At 39.6% G+C, this 23,379-nt stretch overlaps 1 protein-coding gene across 5 annotated transcripts; it reads left to right on the plus strand.

Moving 5' to 3' along the window:
• The first annotated feature begins 2,935 nt into the window (after positions 1-2,935).
• On the plus strand, positions 2,936-22,511 carry cep85l (centrosomal protein 85L). Of its 5 annotated transcripts, none has more exons than XM_082504755.1 (13): positions 2,938-3,517; positions 5,342-5,430; positions 5,521-6,156; positions 8,249-8,334; positions 10,317-10,434; positions 10,525-10,692; positions 10,804-10,956; positions 11,894-12,048; positions 13,383-13,500; positions 13,580-13,630; positions 14,424-14,531; positions 18,046-18,223; positions 21,204-22,511. In XM_082504755.1, the coding sequence occupies exons 1-13, from the start codon at positions 3,472-3,474 to the stop codon at positions 21,368-21,370; spliced, it is 2,073 nt and encodes a 690-aa protein (XP_082360881.1). In that variant the 5' UTR covers positions 2,938-3,471; the 3' UTR covers positions 21,371-22,511. The 5 variants fall into 5 exon arrangements, with proteins under 5 accessions (XP_082360880.1, XP_082360881.1, XP_082360882.1 ...); XM_082504756.1 differs by having other exon boundaries at positions 5,524-6,156; XM_082504754.1 differs by having other exon boundaries at positions 2,936-3,517; positions 5,342-6,156; positions 11,897-12,048.
• Positions 22,512-23,379: the final 868 nt, after the last annotated feature.

The raw sequence follows: 23,379 nt of genomic DNA on the forward strand, positions 1-23,379 counted from the left end.
CCTCCCACAATGACCCCCACAGATCAAAATTTGTAAAACCTTTGAGACTAGATTGTATGAAACTGTTTTGGGTTTTTTTTGTTTTGTTTTTTTACAAAGGATTATAATAAAATCTAAGTAATATTTTTACAATGTGTTTATTTATTTCTGGCCTCTCTCACATAACTTCTACACTCTATCCAGTCCAAAATCTCTCTGCTTTCAATTCTCTATCTGAGACAACACTTACAAAACTGATTATCCTTATAATTTTGTGATGAAAGAAAAAGGAAGAGCAAGCAACATGTGGCAATCTTCACGAACTGCATCTACGTCAATATTAACTATATTATAATGAAGCCTGCGTAAATTCAACCTGGGAGACACACCTGCACATCGTCTCCATCATCATCATCATCTCAACTCCCTTCAGCTGCTCACTCCGGCGCAGCCAATCCGGAGCTCCCTCGCACCTACGCCTCCATTCAGCTTCCGGGCATTTAAGCTCTTTCACCCATAGCTCGGCCTCTCAGCGTTTTCGCATCCCTCCACCACCCCTGCACCCCCATGCTTGCCCCCTGCCTCCATACCACCACAAGTGTCCAGACCCCGGGGGAAGACCTCCTACTTCAATCAGCAATGCTTTTATCAACAGTTTTCCCGCCGGGGTCTGACCGCCAAATATTTAATGTTCAATAAAGCATGTCTAATTCTTTCTCCATATCTGAGTCTTTCCAGGTTGAATTTCACTGTACACTTACGTCGGACATATCCCAGTCTTCTGAAGATGTCTGGAGGCAGATCTTATGCCACACACAACGGCATTCTACAAATACAAAGAAACCACAGCATTAGACAACAACCGATGATTCATTAAGTTATAATTTAAAAAGTAGCGATCCCACACATCACAAATTATATTCACTAAGACCACTAAATATAAACAAGCATAAAGTGAATTTAAAACCAACGCATAATTCAGAATAAAAAGCAGATTTTTTTTTAAGTTTAAGACACATTTTAAACTTATGAATATGATATACTGCATCATCCTAATAATCAATTTTTTTCATCAGATTTGAGATATAAAACATTGTTATTTTAAAAACAGACTAATTAGTAAACTATATATATATATATATATAGATATAGATAGATAGATAGATAGATAGATAGATATAAAGGATATCTTATCTTAAATTGACCTGACCAAACTACTCATTATGGGCCACATAGGCCATGTTTCAGAATGCATTCTTGGCTCAAAGACTTCTGGCAGAATGATCTAATGAGAAACAGAAAAGCTAAAATGTTTATCCTACATTAATTAATAAGGATTGAGATAAAAAGGACTTCTACTAAAAAGTCATTGAAAATGTGTAGAGACACCATCAAGCATTTGTATTGCAAATTGCCTGATTGATCTATTGGAATAGGTCTGGATTAATCAGACCCAGTACCTTATTGGGCTTCCTATATTGACATTGTAAGAAGTTTGCAAGTTTGATGCAATGTTTACTCAAAGGGTTTATTATCATCAAACATCATCTTCCAAGTTTGTGTGTATATGTGTAATTACAGAATGACAAACAGACTTGAGGGCAGTTTACTTCATACATGTTGATACTCTCTTAAATATAATTAAACATTTGTGCATTTTGCTTTATCTTTATATAACAGATCCACCTTTTTCCGCCAGGGCCATTCTTTCCCACCATAGTCATAAGTAATTTCACTTTCCTTCAGTGCAAAAAGGCAGAGATGTGGCTTCCCTTCTGCTTCAATCAACTTCATTCTGCAATTTGGTGTCCTGTGTTCATCGTTTACTAGTCACCCAAATGACCCATCTTCAAGTGCTCCATCAATACTGCAAATTTGGAAACATACATTAAACAAACATTTATAGTGACACGCCTATGAACTATACTATAATTTTTAAGCACCAACACAAACACAACATCCAATACAAGTTTAGTTGTTAAATGCATAATTGATAAGTTAAAGAGGGTCCATCAGTCAAGGACGCGTTGCTTTCTGACTGAGATAAGTATTTGCGCTTCTGTTAGGTTTTGTATTGTTGATTGTCATTTATGCTTAGAAATATTTAACCATATATGCTTAGAGGTGTATAATCAATTGTGTAGTGATAGGACTGTGATCTTTAGCAGGCTGCAAAGGCTTGGTGTGTATTCCACACTGGAATGCACACCTACATCCTAGGAGCATGGAGAGGTCGTACCTTGTTTTATTGTTTTATGGTAGGATTAACGTAGCTACGTCTGTTCTAGTCTAAGTGCTTTTTGTTTAGATGAACTGTTGGATTTTCCAGACCAGCAGGTTAAGGAAGTCGTTTATGGGGTCACACTTTGACCCCACACACACACACACACACACACACACACACACACACACACACACACACACACACACACACAGTATTCTTTGTTTACATGTATACCTATGTGAGATGTTATATGTTAATGACCCTATGCATATTCATTTAACCTCAATAAAAGAGCAGTGTTACGGGAGAACGGAGAGAGCAACTGGGGTCAAGCGAAGGAACGGCGTCTGTCCGGTCTCTCCCGTGCACGAGAAACATGAAGAATTTTGCCTACCCGTGTCTTGCTTTGCTGTGCAATTATATTGTCCTCAACGTTCCAGCGAATAGGTTCAAGCTACAAGCAAAGAGCTTGAAGCAGAGGAAGAGAGTTGTCTTTGTAGAATGTGTGCCAGGTCTATTGAGTTAAGGAAAAAAAGCCAGATCAAAATATGTTCACAATTGTCTACTGACAGTGAAGATGTAAAATGACATAAGGGAATGCAACATATTTCTCTTCTTGTGGTTTCCAAAAAACAATTTTTAAAGAGGCTTTAAACATGACATTTTTCTACTTAATTTACTCGTGTGTGCCATCCAGTCCAGAGGGAAATACCTCATAATCAGAATCGTGTTTATTGGCCACTCGGATGGTGCGTTCAAGGCGCCATCCGGGTGGCAGAAAACCACGGGTTAGAAAAGGGGCGATATTTGGCACTAATGGCTTGTCATACATGCGATCGGGAATTAAAGAGAACAGGCGCTGCCGTAAAGGTGACTGTAGAAGCGCAAGAAATTTGACCGCGGTTTGTCACCCTAGCAATTTGTAGGCTGACTGAAAGCACGAGACTTCTCACGTTATTTGCACATTTTTGTTGAATAATTTCGTTACTGTGCCAGGAACGGTTTCAGCCCAGCCGAAGAATTACTATGATGCGCATGCGGGTGTCGGAGGAAGAGATTACTGGGTGCACTTCCACTCATGGTTAACCCAGAACGGCCTCGTTTACTGGAAGTATGCATATATGACAGCTTTGCTGCTGGAGACTGTCGCGTCTTGAACGTCTTGCTTTTATTCTCCTTTGTCATCTTAGTGAGCTTAACGTGATTTTCCCTACTCTGATATAAAAAGACCTTTATTTAAAAAATGCGATGCAGAAGTGATTTTGAAGATGGATCCAATCATTTCTAATTTAAAGATGGAATCTAATAAAACAGGTAAGGAGCTTTGGAAATACATGATAGCCAAGTAAGGAGCTGGTTCCGTTTCATCTGCAGTGCTGTGTCCTTGTTAAATCCTTTAACATATCGAGTATACGGCACGGTTGGTTCCGTTGTTACCGAGCCAGAAGTCATCCGTGGCTTTTATTTTTTAGCACAGACATCTGATGCCACAGCATAGTCCATTTAGTAATATTCTTCAAATATTTGATCGTATGTTGTAAAATACATGTAAACACGCTTTATAGTTTATCGTTAAATGACCGTTATATTAAACAATTCTCATGGTAAATTTTTGAAGTAGCCTGAATAACAAGCGTTATTACTGTACATAATTTAGTCATATTGTGAAAACAAAGAGTTCTTAAGGTATCAGATAAATATAATATACATCACATCGGGGCTCTACTCTGGGCCAAGAGTCAAACTTTTAGAAGTTGTGAAAGAAAATTAAGATTACCCACAAACTGAATATGGACAGGATTTACTACAGTAGCTGAAGAATCCACTGGAAAAGGCACAAATGAGACTATTTCGCCTCTGGTTCGCTCTGTTTGTGCCCACGCTCACGCAGCACTCGGCAGAGATCCCGCCCCCCAGCTAAACACCCGATCAATGTTAGTATGAAAATAAGCCGGAGTCGGGTTACTCAGTAGGCAGGGCAGAGCAAACTGAAGCAGCATATCTCTGTCGTCCAAATCACAGCGACTCGTGAGATAAATAACAAGTAAAAATATATCTATATTTGTACAATCAGTGGGAGACACTTCCACTGCTGTTCTTACAGATTTAGTCTGGTAGAGAAGTGTTTCTCTCTGTCAGCCTGTCTGCTGCACAGAGCCTACTGGAGGACCCCGACACAAAGCCCCGCCGAGCTTTCAACTGTGCACTCAACAGATTCATATTCTGATGTAATCACAGCGATTTTAGTAAAGCTTATTCTCTTTCCACCCCAGCTTCCAGCAGCTCACAAAGGGAAAGTTAATGCTGTGTGATAGGTCCTGTCATCTCACCATGTTACAAAAAAGAAAGAGGAATTTGGTGGTCTTGGCCCATGACAAGTTCATAGCAAATATCTTGATTATGGATGAATCTGAGAAAGGACAGTGGAGCTGTGCTGTGCTCTGTGCACAGCTGTGGTGTGTTTGGATATTTTTGGACATCTCAGCACTGAAGTTTCCAGGTCAGCTCTGAGTTCAGTCTTCATTTGGCATCTCAAAGAAGTTGACAAAGGTGGAAAATGTCTTACTCTTTTAGCACACGCGCTTAAGTCTCTGAAAACCCTGGAAGATTATGGCGTAGGGTTAAAAGGAGTTTTGGGTTGCGTCGTAAGTTACAAGATAGATTTCCCAATGAGCATATATGGTAAATGGTAATGATTCTTATATAGCTACTACTCTCCCCGGAGCACTCAAAGCGCTCTATACAACATACCACATTCACTGTCTTCAGTGCTTTTCAGTGCTTCCTAACTAACATTCACACACATTTATACTCCGATGGATGCAATGGAGAGCAACTTGGGGTTAGTATCTTGCCCAAGTGGCGTGCAGACTGGGGGAGCCATAGATTGAATCACTAGCCTTCTGATCAGTAGATGATCTGTTCTACCTCCTGAGCTACAGCCATCCATGCATTATACACAATCTTGTCACTGCGGTCTTTATGTAAATGGATACAGTACCTTTTTTCTTTTTCTTTTTTATGCTAAAACCCTTTCTTGAAGGGATTTTTTTTTTTACAGTTCTCAATAAATATAGGTTGGTGTTGTTATTTGATCCTTCCCATATTTTTTCTTTAACCTTTTATATCTTTCCCTAGATGACTCCAGTTCCAGTACCACCCATCTGTATTCCCAGCCACTCTTGCAGCAGCACTTGGGCCAGGATAATGGCATTCCTACTGTCCATGTAAGGCCATTTGTTTCATCCTCACATAAAACCACTTTTAAAATGCCAGCTTCAAGCCACAGCACAAATTACTCGTACTGGTCTTCTCAGCAGCATGTGCCAGCCACATCTCATCTGGACCCACAAAGTTGTCTAGACACAAAGGACCATCAGTCTATCCGGAGGTGCTCCTCGCTTTCCAACTTATCATTAGGAACTGATACGTGCAATACTAGCACAGCAGGATATCGGTACAACCCAAATGCACAAGGATCCCTAGATAGAGTTCTACAGCATAGGCATAGAAGGGTACCTCAAGTTTCCGATGTCGACTTATATTTACCGCTACTTTCTCCCACAGCCTGCAGTAGCTTACTCCAGCACTCGCCAGGTGCCAGCACAGGTTACCAGTACAACAATTGCAGGCTATCCACTGGTTTGGAGGCAGATATGTCCCTTTTCTCACCTCTGTCTTCACCAGTGAAACAATACATGGACTACAGTATTTATCAACCCATCTCATACAACCAAATGGACTCTCCACTGGGTCATCAGACTAATAGAACGTCCCCAGTTCAACTTGAAGCACGCACCCAGATGTGGCTGACTGAGCACATGGAGCACAGGCTCAAAGGAAAGTGTGGAGGTGAACTTGGTCATAACAGTGATACTGGAACAGAGGGCTGCGGTGGAGATGAGCAGTCACTATGGCAACAGCGACATCAATGTGATCCAGGGCTTAAACAGGTGAGTGGGGTTTTACAGCTATCATATAAAAGTGAAAATAAACATAGAAACGAGGAAAGTGAAAAAGTATGGAAATAAAAAGACCACGACTTGATCCTGTGTAGGTAAATATGCTCATAGATTGAGAAAGGATGATTTAGGACACAGCAACCCTATTATTCAGAGAGGTAGTTACTTGTGGTTTGATCACTGTCTTTCTATGGCTTTCAAATATGTCTTGTCTTTAATCTCACCAAGCAGCTGCTGTTGGCTACCCCTCCCTGAGTCTGGTTTTGACAGAGGTCTTAGGTTGGGGGCAATGAACTTCTCCCTGTTAACATCATAACATGTAGCTCTCTATTTAGAGATAAGGTTGGGTGTTGTTTTAGATGCAATTAGCAATAGTTCACAAATTACAATGTGTTACATTTCAGATGAATCTCATACATTTTGTTATTAGGTTTTTGGCTATATGAAAACGGTTTGCTTGTTAAGTCAACCCAAACCCTGCTGCTAACCTAAAACCTAGATTGGTCACCAATGACCCAATAGATATTTGTCCTCCCTGTAACTCCCTGTAACTGTAACCTTGGTAACACATTGTGAGACTGCTGGGGCAATCACACAGTCTCCAGTGTTTTAAAGTTTTTGTTTTACCGTACAGTACAACAAGCTGTTTTGAAATGACTGTTATGAACTGGCATAAAATAATACCAAATTAAATTCAGATGATTGGATATAAAATTCACCATGTTTGACAAAAACCAAACTCAAAAACCACAGTCAGCACAAACACCTCATACCAGTAATTATTTTTGCAGGCACTGGACATCTTGCAATCATTGTATTATAGTATTCTAGAGTTACAGTGGTGTGAAAAAGTGTTTGTCCCCTTTCTGATTGTCTATTTTTTTGGAAGGTTTGTGTCCCATTACATCGGGCGTAAAAGTAACATAGTATTTCAGAAAAGTAACATCATACCAACAGTATCAATCAATCATTCAATTTATTTATAAGCACTTTTAAAAACAACAGAGGTTGACCAAAGTGCTTTACATAGCAAAAGGGTAAAAACTAGAACAAACACACACAGAACAAACTGGAGCAAAGTTAACATTATCAATAAGACGAAAAACAGAACAGGTAAGACAGGTAGATGGCGAGCCACAAACATCGGCGCTATCTTGGATCTAACAGTGAAATATGGCGGTGGTAGTGTGATGGTGGGGTTGTTTTGGACAATATGGACTGCCAAAACATCCCGAAGCAGAATGTCCGGCCATCTGTTTGTGACCTCAGGCGTATTTGGGTATTTGGGTTCTGTAGCAGGACAATGATAGAAAACACATCAGCAAGCCCACTTCTGAATGGCTTAAAAACCCCCAAAATGAAGTCAAAGTCTGACTGAGATGCTGTGGCATGAGCTTAAATAGGCGATTCATGTTCAATAACCCTTCATTGTGAATGAATTCCTGCAAAGATGAGTGGGCAAAAATTCCTCCACAGCGCTGTAAAAGACTCATTGCCAGTTATCGAAAAAGGCTTGATTGCAGTTGTTGCTGCTAATAGTGGCCCAACAAGTTAGGGTTAGTTTAGGGGTGGTGTCACTCTTTCACACAGGGCCATGTAGGTTTAGATTTTTTCCCCCATTAATAATAAACTTCTTCATTTAGAAACTGCATTTTGTGCTTATTTGTTTTGTCTTTGTCTAATATTTAAATTTGTTTGATGATCTGAAACATTTAAGTGTGACAAACATACAGAAGTTAGGAAATCAGGAAAAGTGTATTTTTTTCACATCACTGTAAATATAACGCCATCTGTCCAACAGGGAAAAGCAAATCTACACAAGAATGCACAAAAAATAATAAAGATGTTGCAATGACCCAGTTCAAGTCTGGACCTTAACGCAACTGAAATGCTCTGTCAGGACCCTAAGAGAACTACATGCTGCTGAATCATGAGGTGTACTTAGTTTTTCACTGGGCAGTCCTGTGAAAACTTTCTCTACTACATGATTATAACTGACTTCAACTAAGGCTTTTACATTATGTCATGATTTCGCTGTGTGCATAAATTAGATTTTGTCTTCTCTATATTTGTGTGTTACCAGATGCTGAGAGGGACCTCCCTGCCTGTCAACAATCTGGTTAAGGTAAAAGAGGATCTACTGAGACAAAGAGAGCAACAGATAAATAGGTACTGAAAGCCAAACAGACAGATATTTTAGTTGCCCTATATGGGTGTGTGTGTGTGTGTTTGCATGCAGATGCATGCATATATACATTTAGAGTAGGGGTAACACTACCCACTTTCAGGTTGGGGGTCTGACTCCCAACCAGAGCGTCTGTCTCCAGTAAGGATCCCCAGACCAGATCCCCTCATGCCTACCTTGGATAGGGATATGAGCAAGAAAGAGATAATTGAAGCCATACCAGCTCGAACGTTGTCTAGATAACCAAGGTTGGCATGAGGTGTTGAGGAACCAGGACACACTGATGAGAAGTGGGCTACTAGAACAAGAAGGCATAAATTGTAAATGGCCTATATTTATATAGCGCTTTACTAGTCCCTAAGGACCCCAAAACGCTTCACACATCCAGTCATCCACCCATTCACACACACATTCACACACTGGTGATGGCAAGCTACATTGTAGCCACAGCCACCCTGTGGCGCACTGACAGAGGCATAAGTCAACAAGGGATGAAAACAGGGAGCTGTTGGAATTATACTATGCAAATAACCCCGGCGGAGGAGGTTACATGAAGAGGATGTGGAATCTATGGGATCGTTGATACCCAACATCCAGACTGACAACGAAACAACTCAGTGTTTCGTTGTCAGTTTCGTCATTTCGCTCAGTGTTCCAACATTCGGAAGAAGCGATTGTACCCTCTGAAGGTGTACTCAAAGATGTGAATGCAGCATTACTGATAATCCCTAGTGCAACCATCACTGAATCTAATCATCTGATCTACACGACGGCAGCAGTGATGCTTGGCTGTAAGGTGAACAGCCTCAAGGAGCACTAGCCTCCATGTAGAAGGACACTAGAGGCCAAACTCAAGGCACTGAAAAGGGAAGTTAGCCAAAAATCAGAGTTGCAGCTAGGTTAAGTGCAGCAAGCTGTCCATACCTGAGCCCTTAAAGCTGCCAAGAAAAGACCCACAGCCTGTACTCAGTGTACTCTTTGAAAAATATAAGAACAGTCCACCAATACCTATACTTATCTCAAACTAAATATGTGAAAGTTATTGTGGAACAAGCTGCGATCAGTTGCAACTGTGTATATTGTTATTCACCCAGGCTTACACTTGTTGATTTGACTTGTTTTGTTTTCCTGCTTTCACTCCATTAGCATTGGAAATATAAAACTTGTGTTAGTTTACAGAGTTTTAAGTAAAAAGTGAAGATGGTGGTAGCAAATAAGGAGTTGTGTATTTGATAAGAGAAGAACAACAAATAAAAACACCAGCTACAACTACCGCTTTGTGGCAGAGAATCATGGCCTTAGATGTGGATATTGTGATTCCTGTGCCTGCTGTTTGAGATTTGACTACAAACCACACCAGTGCATCCTGAAGGTAGTCAAAGGAGCTTGCAAAGAAAAGCGTCTGGACTTCTTTAAGTTGCTTGAAGACGTTTCACCTCTCATCCGAGAAGCTTCTTCAGTTCTAAGGTCAAGGACTCCCCACCATTTGACCTTAGAACTGAAGAAGCTTCTTGGATGAGAGGTGAAACGTCTTCAAGCACCTTAAAGAAGTCCAGACGCTTTTCTTTACAAGCTCCTTTGACTACGATGACCTGGATGACTGAGAACCTTCACAGACATCCTGAAGGTTACAAAAGCAAAATTCTAACCTTTTACATGTACAACTTTGATGTTGTTTTTTATTTTTTATTGGAAAAGTCTTGTTCCTTTGAAGTATAAAAAGGCTTGCGAAAAATCCTAAAAACACACAACAATACTATGGTACACTGAAGTGTTCCAAACATTGGTGCTTCTCTTTGTCACTACTTTCACTCTTCATCTGGCATGTTTGGGTATCTTTTGCAGATCCAAATTGTTCACCCTGTCAGTTCTCGAATAAACTTTATTTTAGTCATTTATTTATTGCATATGGAAAAAACAATACAGGTGGGAATCTTTGTAAGTAGGAACGAATTCTGTCTTTCAGACAAAAGCTACAGATCTTGCTACTACATGCGCGGATCAGAGATAATGAACAGAAAATACATCAGGTCTTAAAGAGCCAGAGAAGGTTGTTTGATGACTCTCACACCCGAAACATCCAGGTAATAAATGAACATTCATATCCAAATTTAATAACCACATAAAACATTTTTATAATTAAAGTTATAGCACAAGTTCTGGTCATCTTTAAGGACTCAACAATGAGAACTTCACGCAAGCAGCCACCTGATCAGTTGTCCTGTGATGAAGAACTTGTTAAGAAATTAGCTGTGGCTGAACTTGACACAATCCATTTCAGCAAAGTCTTCAAGCAAATTACTCAGAAATATTCAGAGGATATCAGAAAACTGGAGGAAAGGGTACAGTAATAATTAATATATATAACATTTTTTACTCTTTAAAGTGTACTTTACTCTTGAAAGTATAGTAACGTAAACATATGTTTGAATATGTATTTTCTTCATCCACAGATAAAAACGAGGGATCGCTACATCTGTAGTCTAAAAAAGAAGTTTCAGCGAGAGAACAACCAAAACCAAGAAAACCAGCAACGCATAGAGACACTGGAGAAATACCTTTCTGACCTGCCAACATTAGATGAAGTACAGGTCCAGGCCAACAGGGTAAACACATATATGAGCATACATACACCCTGAGGTGAGTCAGGTTGATCAGTCAGAGACATTTTTCATCCTAGAGACTTGGAAACTCTAAGCAAGTGGCGTTTCATATGGGACAGGGACTCCTCTGTCCTCCGAGCGTAGTGCAAATGGGTTTCTGCAGGACAGTTTTACAATATAATCCCTGAGTTTGTTTTATCCTGTTTGTTTTCACCATATACTCCTCTTTTCTTCTGCTCTCGACCCCTAGACTGGGTACAGTCTAAATATGTTCCTAAAACAAGATAAAATTTGTTGAGGTAGGCTAAGCCTACATTTAAGCTCTGTTTTTATTCAACATTACCTTCTCTGGGCAGTAAACAATTAATGTGCTGCATCACTTTTAAAGGAACAAGCAATGTGTAAAATTGTGTACACATTGCTTGTGTAACCCAGACTACTCCTAAAGATGGTCCACCAGCAGTGGACCTTTTGAACACGATAACTGGAGAAAAATGTCACCTAGGATTTTCAAATTAAAACCCAGGTGTATCTACTAAAACTCTTGGATGATTTTGAATATAAGTGAAGGTCAATTACCAAAAATGTATTTTCATACAGTCTTTCCATTTCAACCTTGTTCATCAATGACTTTATTTTTTATTTGCCTGTTGATATTAGATACTTTGTTTGCTCTCATTTAAATTAAACAATTTCTTGGAATTCCAATTCCACTATATTTAGAAGCCATTCCAGACTTTTCCCAAAACAATATAAAGTGATGTCATCAAGAAATAAATTATATTTTAATAATTTAGACATTTGTATGTTATTTATATAGAGTATAAACAGATTAAGGTCCAGGATTTAAAATTGTGAGACCCCATTTAGTCAGTCAGAGAGAGGATTAGGTTTTGTTCGTACTGCTCTACTATCTCACTGTGCATATTTCTATTTTCAGCAGGAGGAGGCACAGCAGAAATGCAAGAAACTGGAGAAAATAGTGTCTCACCTAAAAAAGAGCCTAGAGGAAGGATGTACTTTGATGAAGGACAAAGACATCGAGATGAAGATGCAGGCAAAGAGAGAGAAAGAATTGATTGCATCTGTACATAGGTATATTTATGTGTATATGATACGTTTGTGTGCAAATAAGGTACGTCGTTTCTCACAGATTTGTGAGGACTGTACTAAAATCAGAAAATATACAGTGCCTGATTTAAAATAGGTTCTTCAAGGTCATTTTCTCACTGCTGATATTTTTAGACAGCTCCCTGGATGTCGTCTTATTATTAGCTGTACTTGTGAATGTCTAAAGGATGATAGATATCTCCTGATTCATCACCATAGTGCAAAAATAATTCGTCTTTAATTTAGGAAAGATTCATATCTTAGCCTAGGTCATCAACAGTTGAAATGAGTTAAACAATTATTAAATTCAATTTTCCTTGCCTCTTTAAAGCGCTTCTTCAACAGAGCAAGGCATGTCCAAAATAGCATTACTAAACGTACAAGTTTTCTTTAGAGAGCATTATTAGATCAGTTTTGATAAAATAAGACAAGGGTTTGAGCTTACACTTTGGTTTAGACTTGAAGAAAAGATTTGTTGAATTTTGGGGCATTGAAAATAAAACTTTGGATCAAAAGAAAAGAATCCAAAGTTGGATTCCCCGTTCTTTTTAATAGTTTAAAAAATATCTTTTCATGGGGGGGTTAATGGTCTGTCCTCATCTGCACTTTGACACAGAAGTTGATATTTGTTGTTTTACACTAATATTTGTAATAAGGTTGCAGCATATATCCAAGCAGTCACAGTGAATAGTCTAAGGAGCATTCTAGAAGTATGTAAGCAAGCGTGGTGCAATCAGTCTTCATTTGCTCAAAAGACAATGTTGTAGAAGACGGAGCCAAATTGAAATTGGGTACACATTTTTACCCCTTAGTCGTAAAGCGCTGTTAGTGTATCGCTGTCACCCTATCAAGGTCAGAAGTCAATCTTGGGAATGCCATATCTCAAGAAGGAACTCACATAGGAATTTCACATTCAGCCTCTAGTGATGCATCTAGTAAAAATTTCAGAAGAGTTTAAATCCCAGTGAGCTTGAACTGAAAGTAAAGGTCAGATGGCAAATTTTCAGAAAACTGCCTGGGGCTTTCACATTTATACCATAGGTGAATCTGCTAGAAGGTCAGGGCGGTACCACTTGGAGCCACCTGTATTTGTAATTTTTATGGGTACAGTTCCAGAAGATTATGATCACATATGGTACATGCGCACTGGCAGATCTGAAGTATTTCCTGTCGTTAACTACACAGTTCACGTGCATTAACTGTAAACACACATCTTCATTTACTGTAAAGATGACACAAGTGATACTAAATGATCTATTTATGATATTCTTTTCATTTCATTCATGTCTCTGTTTTGTTCATGTCTTATTCTGGTAAAGTCTACAGCAAAAGGTGCAGCAGTGTTTGGATGATGGAGTGAGGCTACCTATGCAAGACTTGAAGCGGCTTGAAGTGGAAAACCATCAGCTTATTAAGCAGCAAGATCACAGCAGCAAGGTAGCATTCTAAACACATTTATGCACATACACAAAACCCATGAAGAAGCCATTCACGTGTTGTGTCTGATCACCTCCAGCTGTTTAAGCATCAACGAGAACAGATTGAGAGACTGACCTCACAACTCATGGTAGGTTGTTATAAATCTACACCCTCACTGTACAATTATTGTATATGCTGTATTTCTTTACATCTGATAATCAGGAGGACCACAGATGATCAGCAACACATGAGAATGAATTAAAATCACTCAGCAAAAGAGCTACTTTGTTTGAAAAATGTCACCTGAAGAAACTTGTAATGAAGACAATTTGTGTTTTTTTTTAAATCCTCAGCTGTGAAAGGCTGATGCAGTGTTGTGGTCATCCTGCAAAACAGACACTGACCTTGACCTCACCCTACCAAAGCATTATCTGCAAACTTAGAAAACTGTATTGAGAAAAAAAAATTTTTTTTCATTAAAGAAAATAATAATAATAATACCAGGCTAACTTCCTGCTGATATTATTTGAGAACAGTTCCAAGCTTCAGTATAAGTGAGATTACATAACAGAAAGTTTTCCTGCTCAGGCATCAGTCATAAAATTTGAGATCCAAGTCTTTACTTTTTGATTTATTGCCAAAATCAGCTATGGTACCTCTCAGCCTGAAATTCACTTAATAATCGAGGGATGTGATAAATGGTTAGAGGCAAAGTTGAAATCATTTGGACATGTACAGTGGATGGATAGTGGATATACTGGACAGTTGTGAATGAAGGCATCAGACAGGAGAAGACCTCATAGGCTCTTGGATCTAGTGAGATGGAGCTCCATCCACTGTGACAAAGACTAAACACATTGAAAGAAGAAGACGATCAATGACTGTATATTATTTTTCTGTAGAAAACATAAGCTTATCTGTCACATTCTTTGTTTTGCTAGTCTACCAGCACAACACTGCAGAAGAAAAGAGTTCTTTCTCGTCAGCAATATTCTTACCTTCCAGAAAAGGGAAAAAGCCTGAATACACCCAGTACAGCCTTCCTTCAGGTATCTGTGGTGGAAGTATTAGCTTAATTCTTCTGCCTGTCTAATTGATTTTTGGTTAGTCATTGATAGGTGCTGAATCTCCTCTGCCCCAAACCTTTAGCCACAACTCAGATCATCACATGAGAGGAAAATTAAGCATATCATTTACTGAAATTAGTTTAATTTTAGTCTTCAGATCATTTACTTATTAAACTTGATTCTCTACCAACAGCTTTATTTTTGAGATTAAGTTCTTTCCAACTATCAATGATATATGAACAGTGGTGGTGCTGTTACTCAAAGTAATAATCCATTATTATATATTTCTCATTACTGTTTTAAAAAGTGTGGCAGTGTGTTACTTAATTACTCCCTGTAAAAACACTATTCAATTCAATTCAATTTTATTTATATAGCGCCAAATCACAACTATGTATCTATGAAGGCGCTCAAGGCGCTTCATAGATACAGCGAAAAACCCAACAATCATATGACCCCCTATGAGCAAGCACTTTGGCGACAGTGGGAAGGAAAAACATAACTAAGGGAGGAATCAGGGTCACCTGGTCCAGCCCTAACTATATGCTTTAGTAAAAAGGAAAGTTTTAAGCCTAATCTTAAAAGTAGAGATAGTGTCTCTCTCCCGAATCCAAACTGGAAGCTGGTTCCACAGAAGAGGGGCCTGAAAACTGAAGGCTCTCCTTCCCATTCTACTTTTAAATACTGTAGGAACAACAAGTAGGCCTGCAGTGCGAGATCGAAGTGCTCTAATAGGGTGATATGGTACTACAAGGTTATTAAGATAAGATGGGGCCTGATTATTTAAAACCTTGTATGTGAGGAGCAGGATTTTGAATTGAATTGAATTTGTTTTATTACTTTTGCATTACTCCATAACATGGCCTAAAAGAGTACCTGGCTGCCTTTGAGTCCCTAGGTGGGGTGCTTGAGGGTGCTGCTCCTGGGGACTCTCTCATTACTGGGAGACTTCAACACTCATGTGGGCAGTGACAGTGAGACCTGGACGGCCGTGGCTGGAAAAAGCGGCCTGCCAGATCTGAAATCGAGCAGTGTTTTGTTATTGGACTTCTGTGCAAACCACAGTAACAAAAACCTTGTTCAAACATAAGGGTGTCCATAAGTGCTCATGGCACCAGGACACCCTAGGCCGCAGTTCATAAGATCAGTTTTGTAATTGTATCATCAGATCTGCAGAAGTATGTTCTGGACACTCGGGTGAAGCAAGGTGCTGAGCTGTCAACTGATCAACACCTTGTAGTAAGTTGTATCAGGTGGCGGGAGAGGATGTTCGACAGACCTGGGGCACCTAAATGGATATTGAGGGTAAGCTGGGAACGCCTGGCAGAGGCCCCCACCTGTGGGGTTGTCAACAGGAGACTGCGGACATTGAGTTCGAATGGACCTCATTGCTGACGCTGCTGCACTGAGCTGCGGCCGCAAGGTGGTTGGTGCCTGTCATGGTGGTAACCCCCGAACCAGATGGTGGAGACCGGAGGTGAAGGAAACCATCAGGGTGAAGAAGTCCTATTGGGCTTGGTTAGCCTGTGGGACTTCAGAGGCAGCCTATAGGTACAGACAGGTCAAGTGGAACGTGGCTCGGGCATTAATTGAAGCAAAAATTCAGTTGTGGGAGGAGTTCGGAGAGGACATGGAGGAAGACTTTCTTCTTCAAAGACCTCCTTAATCCCACTAGGACATCTTCTGTAGAGGAAGCAGAGTCTGGGGACGAGGGGGATGACTCATCCATCACTGGTGTAAGGTCACTGAAGTTAAACAACTCCTTGTTGCTGTAGCTCAGGTGGTTGAGCAGGTCACTTTCTAATCGGAAGGTTTGTAGTTAAATCCCCTTCTACTCTCATCTGCATGTCAAATATCCTTAGGCATGATACTTAACCCCAAGTTGCTCTCCAGTGCATCCATCGGAGTATGAGTACGAGTGAATGTTATATGGAAAGCTCTTGGAGCATAGAAAAAATAGCTTGTACGAATGGGTGTGAATGGGCGAATGAGGCAAGTTGTGTAAAACACTTTGAGTGCTCAGAGTAGAAAAGCGCTATATAAGAACTAGTCCATTTACCATTCCTTGGTGGCAGGGCCCCTCGGGTGTTGTAGGGCTGTCAGGGGCGGTACCTCTGGATTGGCAGACCAGCTGGTGGTTCCCATCATCATGAAGGGGGACCAGAGGGTCTGTTCCAACTATAGGGGGATCACACTCTTCAGCCTCCCCAGCAAAGTCTATGCCAGGGTGCTGAAAAAGAGAGTCTATCCGTTAGTCGAATACAGGAGGAACAATACGGTTTTCGTCCTGGTTGCAGAACACTAGACCAGTTCTTTACCCTTTCAAGAATACTTGAGGGTTAATGGGAGTTTGCCCAACCAGTCTACATGCCTTTTGTGGACTTAGAGAAGACATTCGACCATGTCCCTTGGAGTATTCTGTGGGAGGTCTTTCGGAAGTATGGGGTGTCTGGCCATTCGATCTTTATACAACTGTTGCAAGAGCAGTGGGAGTGGCCGTTATTTAATCCTCACTGGATCATTGTCTTGAATAAGTTAGTGCAACTCACCTCCAACCCTTGAGTTAATATTTCAGCTTGCCTGTGAGAGAGATGCCAGTCTGTATTTTCACTGTGCTCAGGTTTGCTTGGAGAATCCCCTATGGTGAACAGTCTTTGTGTGGGTTTGAGAGAGAGTCTGGAAACAGTTGGAAAGTGGGGAGAGCTATAGTGGAGTGAACTGTTCTGATAATCCATCATGTTGAACCAGCAGCGAGACCCTGAATTTCAATAGGTAAAAAAGGCACCGATGAGCAGTGCTGCAGGCTCCGTCTTTGTCTGTTCACATTTAAATGATGTACATCTAAGCATGAACAGACGTGTATATTCTACATGACTGTGGCTTTCACTTTGTAGTCTCTGTGTGCTGGATTTTATTTGGATTACATTTGTGCTTTTGTGTTCATACCTAAATACTGAGAGAAAAAATGTGTGTCTGCATAATATGTTTGAAATGCAAAAGTAATGTGAAGAGTAGTATAGCAAATTACATTCTTATGGGAGTAATAAAAATAATTAAGTGCAGTACTTCTTAAAAGTAATGCATGACTTCCAAGAAAAGTGTTTTGTGTAATATGTGTAACACATTACTTTTCTGAGTAATGACCAATAAACAGGGGAAATGCCTCCAACATACACAAATCTGTGATCCCACAGCATGCAGTTAGTTTGCATGAATGTAATTTCTTTGATATGCTGCTTAAAGATTGTGGTTACTTTCAAAGTGAGCCAGTGAGAACCCAATGAGAATCGCTATTGAAATCAGAATCGCTAAATTGGCATTAATTCCCATCCCTAGCTGTCAGTGCATGTTAAATAGGAAAAAAAAATAGCACTCATGCTAGATTGAAAGTTGCAGTGATCCCTGAGAGGTGGGTTTTCTGATACATGGGAACATGTTGTTCCAAGATATTTAAAAAATATTTTCTTTTTTCTTTTCTTTTTTCACTGACAAGCAGCAGGTGATGGACGAAGGGTTGCTGGTGTCTTCTTTAGCCCATGTGGAAATTCCAGAAGTGGACCAGCTGCTGAAAGAGATGTCCCTTTGTCTACTGGAGCTCCAGGGTCTCTGCAGCATCTTGGCTCAGAGAGCGCAGGGGAAAGAGCCCAACCTGTCTTTGCTTCTAGGAATGACATGTATGTAGGCATACATTTTATACTTATTTATACTTATTCTTTATGTATCACTTGTAACCTACTGTAGTTAGAGGGCGAACACAAATACAGACATTTATGATTTTTTTTGATACAAATAAGATTTGTAGCATTTGTAAAAAAATATATATATTTTTTTTTATTTTAGTCACCTAGTAATCAGTTAGCAGTTTTCTTTGTGCGCATGTAAAATTCCTGGAATAGGGCTCTCAAACTCATTTTCGGAGCTGTTGATTTAATTTTAAATCCCATTCCAAGATTTCAGTTGTCAGCTGTCTGGAGCCAACAACAACGACAATAGCTGCTGATTATAAGCTAACATTATACCCACTAATGTCCTAAAAATCACAAGAGTTTATTCAATAACTGTCAGAGTTCAATAATGTCAGCTCAAATTCAAAGAAAGCTTTGGTAATGCCGGAAAGGAAGAGCTAACAACTACAAAAACAGTGCTTAGCGATACTGAGGTGATACTGTTGGTGTCATCTGACAGAAGTGAGTTTCACTGACTCATGGATCTGAATCAGACTCAAAATTTTACAGCCTCTTCCAGAGTAAAATACATGTGGATGGTTCTTACTTAACGTATTGACAGCTGAGGTAAAGTGAGGTTGTTAAAGCGTATCACTTTAATGTTTACTAACTTAAAATAAATAAATGGTAATAAACAGCTGCAAAAACTATTTTATAATTATCTGATTAATTACACAGGTTTGTAACCAAAAATCTGCATAGGGTTTTTTGACTGTTTCTTGTAGATTTTTACTCACTGAAACCAGGAAAAATGTTTTTAAAATTCCATCACGTCAGGTTTTCTTGCAAAACTCATGTTTTTAAGTTTAATTAAGCATACAATTTCCCTTTTTAAACTGAAATCTGGTATCCTATATTTGAGTTAAAAAAAAAACATATCCACTAATGATTTCTTACATGAATTTAATATATATTCTAAGAGCGAAAGCGTGTTCAGAGAAGCATCAATGTTTTTTGCAAAACATGAGGAGATGGAGATCATTTTTTGATTCAACACCCTAAAAACATAAAATGTACCAAAAGTATCCCATGCTACGGAAGTACGGAAGAGGATTAAGAAGATAGTATGTCTTTTTTTTTTTCTTCTTTTCCAGAATTCTTTTAAAAAAGTCAGAATTCTGACTTTTTTCTCAGAATTTTTTTTTCTCATGATTCTCAGAATTCTGGAAACGAAGAAAAAAAAGTGGCCTTAATCCTCTTCCGTACTACGCAGCTCATTTTCTTTCTGTTTTTCTTTTTTCTGGAGACCTGTGTTATCAGAAACCTTTGAACTTCAACAACATATCTCAGGGCATTGAAATATCTTTTTTTTTCTATCAAACACAAAATCATTATTTATAACTTGGATGAACAAAACTAGCTGTGACCCAACTTTTTTTTTCTTAGTGTTCCCCACACACAGATTTTAAGATTTACGTATATAAACAGATGCTAGCCCCAGACTACAACATCATCCTTCTGAACTTTTTAGGTTATTTATGAAAGATTGTCTTCCTCACATCTGACCTACCCCACAAAAAGATTATAAATCTGTGGAAACCACTCAGAGCTGTGTTTGACTCATCATGAAATCAAACTTCTTCACCTTCTGTTTGCACAAGTGGTTTTCTTGCAGTAGACGTAAATCCACATATGATGTCCCTATGTTTAATATTTTGTGCCTGATTTCCAAATCCACAGATATTCCAGCTAACAAATGTATTTGTTAACATGACTAATAGGAAAGTTAGAAATGATTATGCATAAAAGTGGATAGTCATTTCTAACTTTCCTTTCCCCCGATAGAGAAGAAATGTAACAATAAACATGCTTAAAAATATAAAATAAGATAAGTTCTCACTTGCTGGACCATCAGCTGTCTGTTGAAGCCACTGGATGGGACCTCACTGTGGCAAACTTCAGAGCAATACACCAGTAAGGACCACAGGTAGATTACAGTTGAATTCATTTCAATTCAGTTTTATTTATAAAGCACCAAATCACAACAACAGTCGCCTCAAGGTGCTTTATATTGTAAGGTAGACCTTACAATAATACATACAGAGGAAAACCCAACAATGATATGATTCCTATATGTCTGCATGCAGCAGGGACCTACCAAGCACAATAACTCGCACTGGTAATATGTTAGTAGGAGTCACAGCCAACTCACATGAAGAAAGCACCAATCGTGTAACTCATGGCTCTGTGAGCAACACGCAAGGCTGTCTGCATTGGCTGGAGAGAACTCACTCGCCATCCTCTTCCATTAGGCGCCATAGGAAGGTTGCATCAAGCATGTGACCTCATGAACCGCGAGCAAGCATCACACCCAACTTACAGCTGAGTTTTCTTTTTTTGTTTTACAAAGCACTGAGTGTTTAACCCGTGACATCGTGAGCAACACATTGTTCTAAACTCACTCGCCAGGCAGCCAGTGCATCACAAATTTTGGGCCATTCACTCTAGCTAGCGGTCAGCACAGCCTGGGCGGAGTCCTATTTAAAAGGGCCTTGACACAGCAAGGTCCCACCCAGCACGTAAACCATGAGCAATACGCAGGCAAGGGGTCACAGCCAGAAAGTCAACATATGCTTCCCATTAAACAGGCAGGTGGACTAAATACTGTAAACCAACTCAGTCGTAATACTGATGCAGACTCCCAACACTCTGCACAGCTGTGGGCGTGACCAGTCAAGCATAAGTGTCTTAAAGAAGTTTCCATGTGCCCTGATGCCCTAATCATGGAGTCATACCCCGAGTGTAGCGACAGTCTCAATGCGATAGAGCACAGTTGCACTGCATGAGAGACATGTGTATGGTGCCTTCTGCCCTAATCATTTTCTTTTCAAGGCACTGCTTCACATTTCTTCATGCAGTCATAATCTGGCTCACTAAATATTGTCCTTGACTTTTTCATAACATTTTCTCCTTTGTTTTCTCTGTTCAGCGCTGACCTTTTCAGCAGAGGACAGTGACTGCAAAGTGGTGGCAGTGGAAGACAAGTTAAGGTTAAAGCTACTGGAAGTTGGCCAGCTGAGGAAAGACATCGATGCGCTGAGGAAAAGCATCTCAGACTGCTACGATCAGTTTATGGGTGACTGCATTTCTCAGTGACTTCCTTTCACATTCTGTACTTCGCAGAGAAAGAATGCAAAATGATACTTGTATGATTGCTGTGTAGTAACTGACATCTCCCTTTGGAGCTGAGTGGACAGCACGCTCACATATATATGGGACAACCCCAAACTTCCTGTCAAAAAGTATCCAGGTGGAGCATGTTAATGAACAAGGACAATGTTTGTTAATGTTTTCCTAAACTGTTTAATAAGCTTTTAAAAAATCAGTTTTGAGGATCCGCTAATTTGGAAAAACAGCTGCTTGGAAAGACACTGGGATCCCAAAGGCCCATCTGTATAGTTTCTCCAGCAGTCAGCTAATCGTGTTGCTGCTGCTGGATGCAACTTGTATTTTAATACATGGCAGGAGCTCTCTGATGTCAGGTCAATAAAGAGAGATCGTACGAAGGAACTGAATGTAATTGAGTTATTATAAACATGTGTTAAAGAGAGTATATACAAATATAAAGCAAGCTGCACACTGAGATAAAGTAAGGGGACAATATTTAAGTAAGTATATAACAGTAATTCTTGTATTGCACTTAAAGTATGAAAAGAATATTATTGTCCCCCTGAAAGCACTGAGTAGGTGATCGGTTCCATTTGTTTGTCTGTTTGTTAGCAGTCTAGCATCTGATGATAGACACCAACAGCTCGAGCTGATTGAAAGCAAGAACAAAAAGGTGACATCAAATGTCCAAATCAGTAAAACTTTATGTCACTCACAATTTTTAAAGATTGTTTTCAAACTTCACAACAACATACGAGGCCTTTGGGGACATGAGTACCTAAGCTGGCTAAGCATTTGACCTTGATCTTCATTTACGGTCAAAGTTGACCCTGAAGAAACAAATGAGACCGTATGAGCAGTATATGATATATATGAGGAGAGAACTGTACAACACACCTCCTATTTTTTTTTCAGTACAATGGCTTACAACATCACAACGATTCCATAATAGGTCTACATCATTATAATGTAATAAAAACATCATGAAACAGATTTAGTACGTGCTCTCTGAGTGATCTTGTTGAAATATATACTGCACTTGTGAATAAGGCAGATTATGGCAGGAAAGACGCAAATGTGCAAGCTTGTTGTGTGTGTATGTGTGTGATTAAACTGTCTGTTGATTGTTTCGATGTGTGGTCTTTATGAATCTCCATTTTCACAGCAGACAGTGACGCCCATGTGAGGATCTTCACTAGCACGGCCCTAGAAAATAGAAAAGTCACTTAGTGTCTCTTTGTTTGTTTTTTAATGAAAATATTAATCTATCACCATGGCTTCACAAAGAACTTACAAACGTGTTCGTTTCCTAGCATTAGCTTTCTTCTGTGTACAGGAAGCCTGTTTCACTCCTAATCTCTGATCTGTGAGTTTCACCCTGTGCCAACGGAGCCAATGCGGGTAAGTGGACTCGCCCAGACTGGCTGCTTTGGTGTTCAGGGCCTTGCCTGCCCTGATACGAAAAAACCTGAGAAGCCTTGCAGGTGAAATTGTATCAGTCACACCTGTTACACCTGCAGCACTTGTTATCTGGGATGTTTTTAGAGGCCTGGGCCCGTATCCCTAAAGATTCTGAGAATCCTCTCAGAGAGCTCCTAACTTAACCTAAAAATTCCTTGCCAGGAGTTTTAGCTTAGAAGTGATTCCAGAACATTTTCAGTGAACTCTGAGCAAGGAATGGATGGAAAATCCTATCTTAGTGAGGAGGTGTGGTTGACCCCGTTGCTAGGTATGAGTCATCATTTAAAAAGCCGTGATTGGTTGAACCTACAAGTTTGATGGAAATGAGCTTTTGGTGATAATGAGCAAAGGATGTACCCTCAAATCAATAAACATAATTATACACTCTAATCTTATGCTGACTGTAATTGTAAATAATATTTCACATTCAAGAAAATATCTGGAAAATGAATAGTAAGCTGTAGGGGTTATAGCCTAACATTAGAATCTAAAATATGTGAAAACTTAAACTCATTACACCCTGTTCAAATAATGAT

This window comes from Aulonocara stuartgranti (genome assembly GCF_965226115.1).
Source record: "Aulonocara stuartgranti genome assembly, chromosome: 15".
NCBI lineage: Eukaryota > Metazoa > Chordata > Actinopteri > Cichliformes > Cichlidae > Aulonocara > Aulonocara stuartgranti.

Bases quoted from the DNA above. Each gene is read 5' to 3' on its own strand.
- cep85l (XM_082504753.1), top strand. From the start codon at position 3,472: ATGGATCCAATCATTTCTAATTTAAAGATGGAATCTAATAAAACAG. The intron at 8,335-10,316 runs GTACTGAAAGCC...TCTGTCTTTCAG, and splicing joins AGAGAGCAACAGATAAATAG to ACAAAAGCTACAGATCTTGC. The intron at 13,631-14,423 runs GTAGGTTGTTAT...TTGTTTTGCTAG, and splicing joins GACTGACCTCACAACTCATG to TCTACCAGCACAACACTGCA.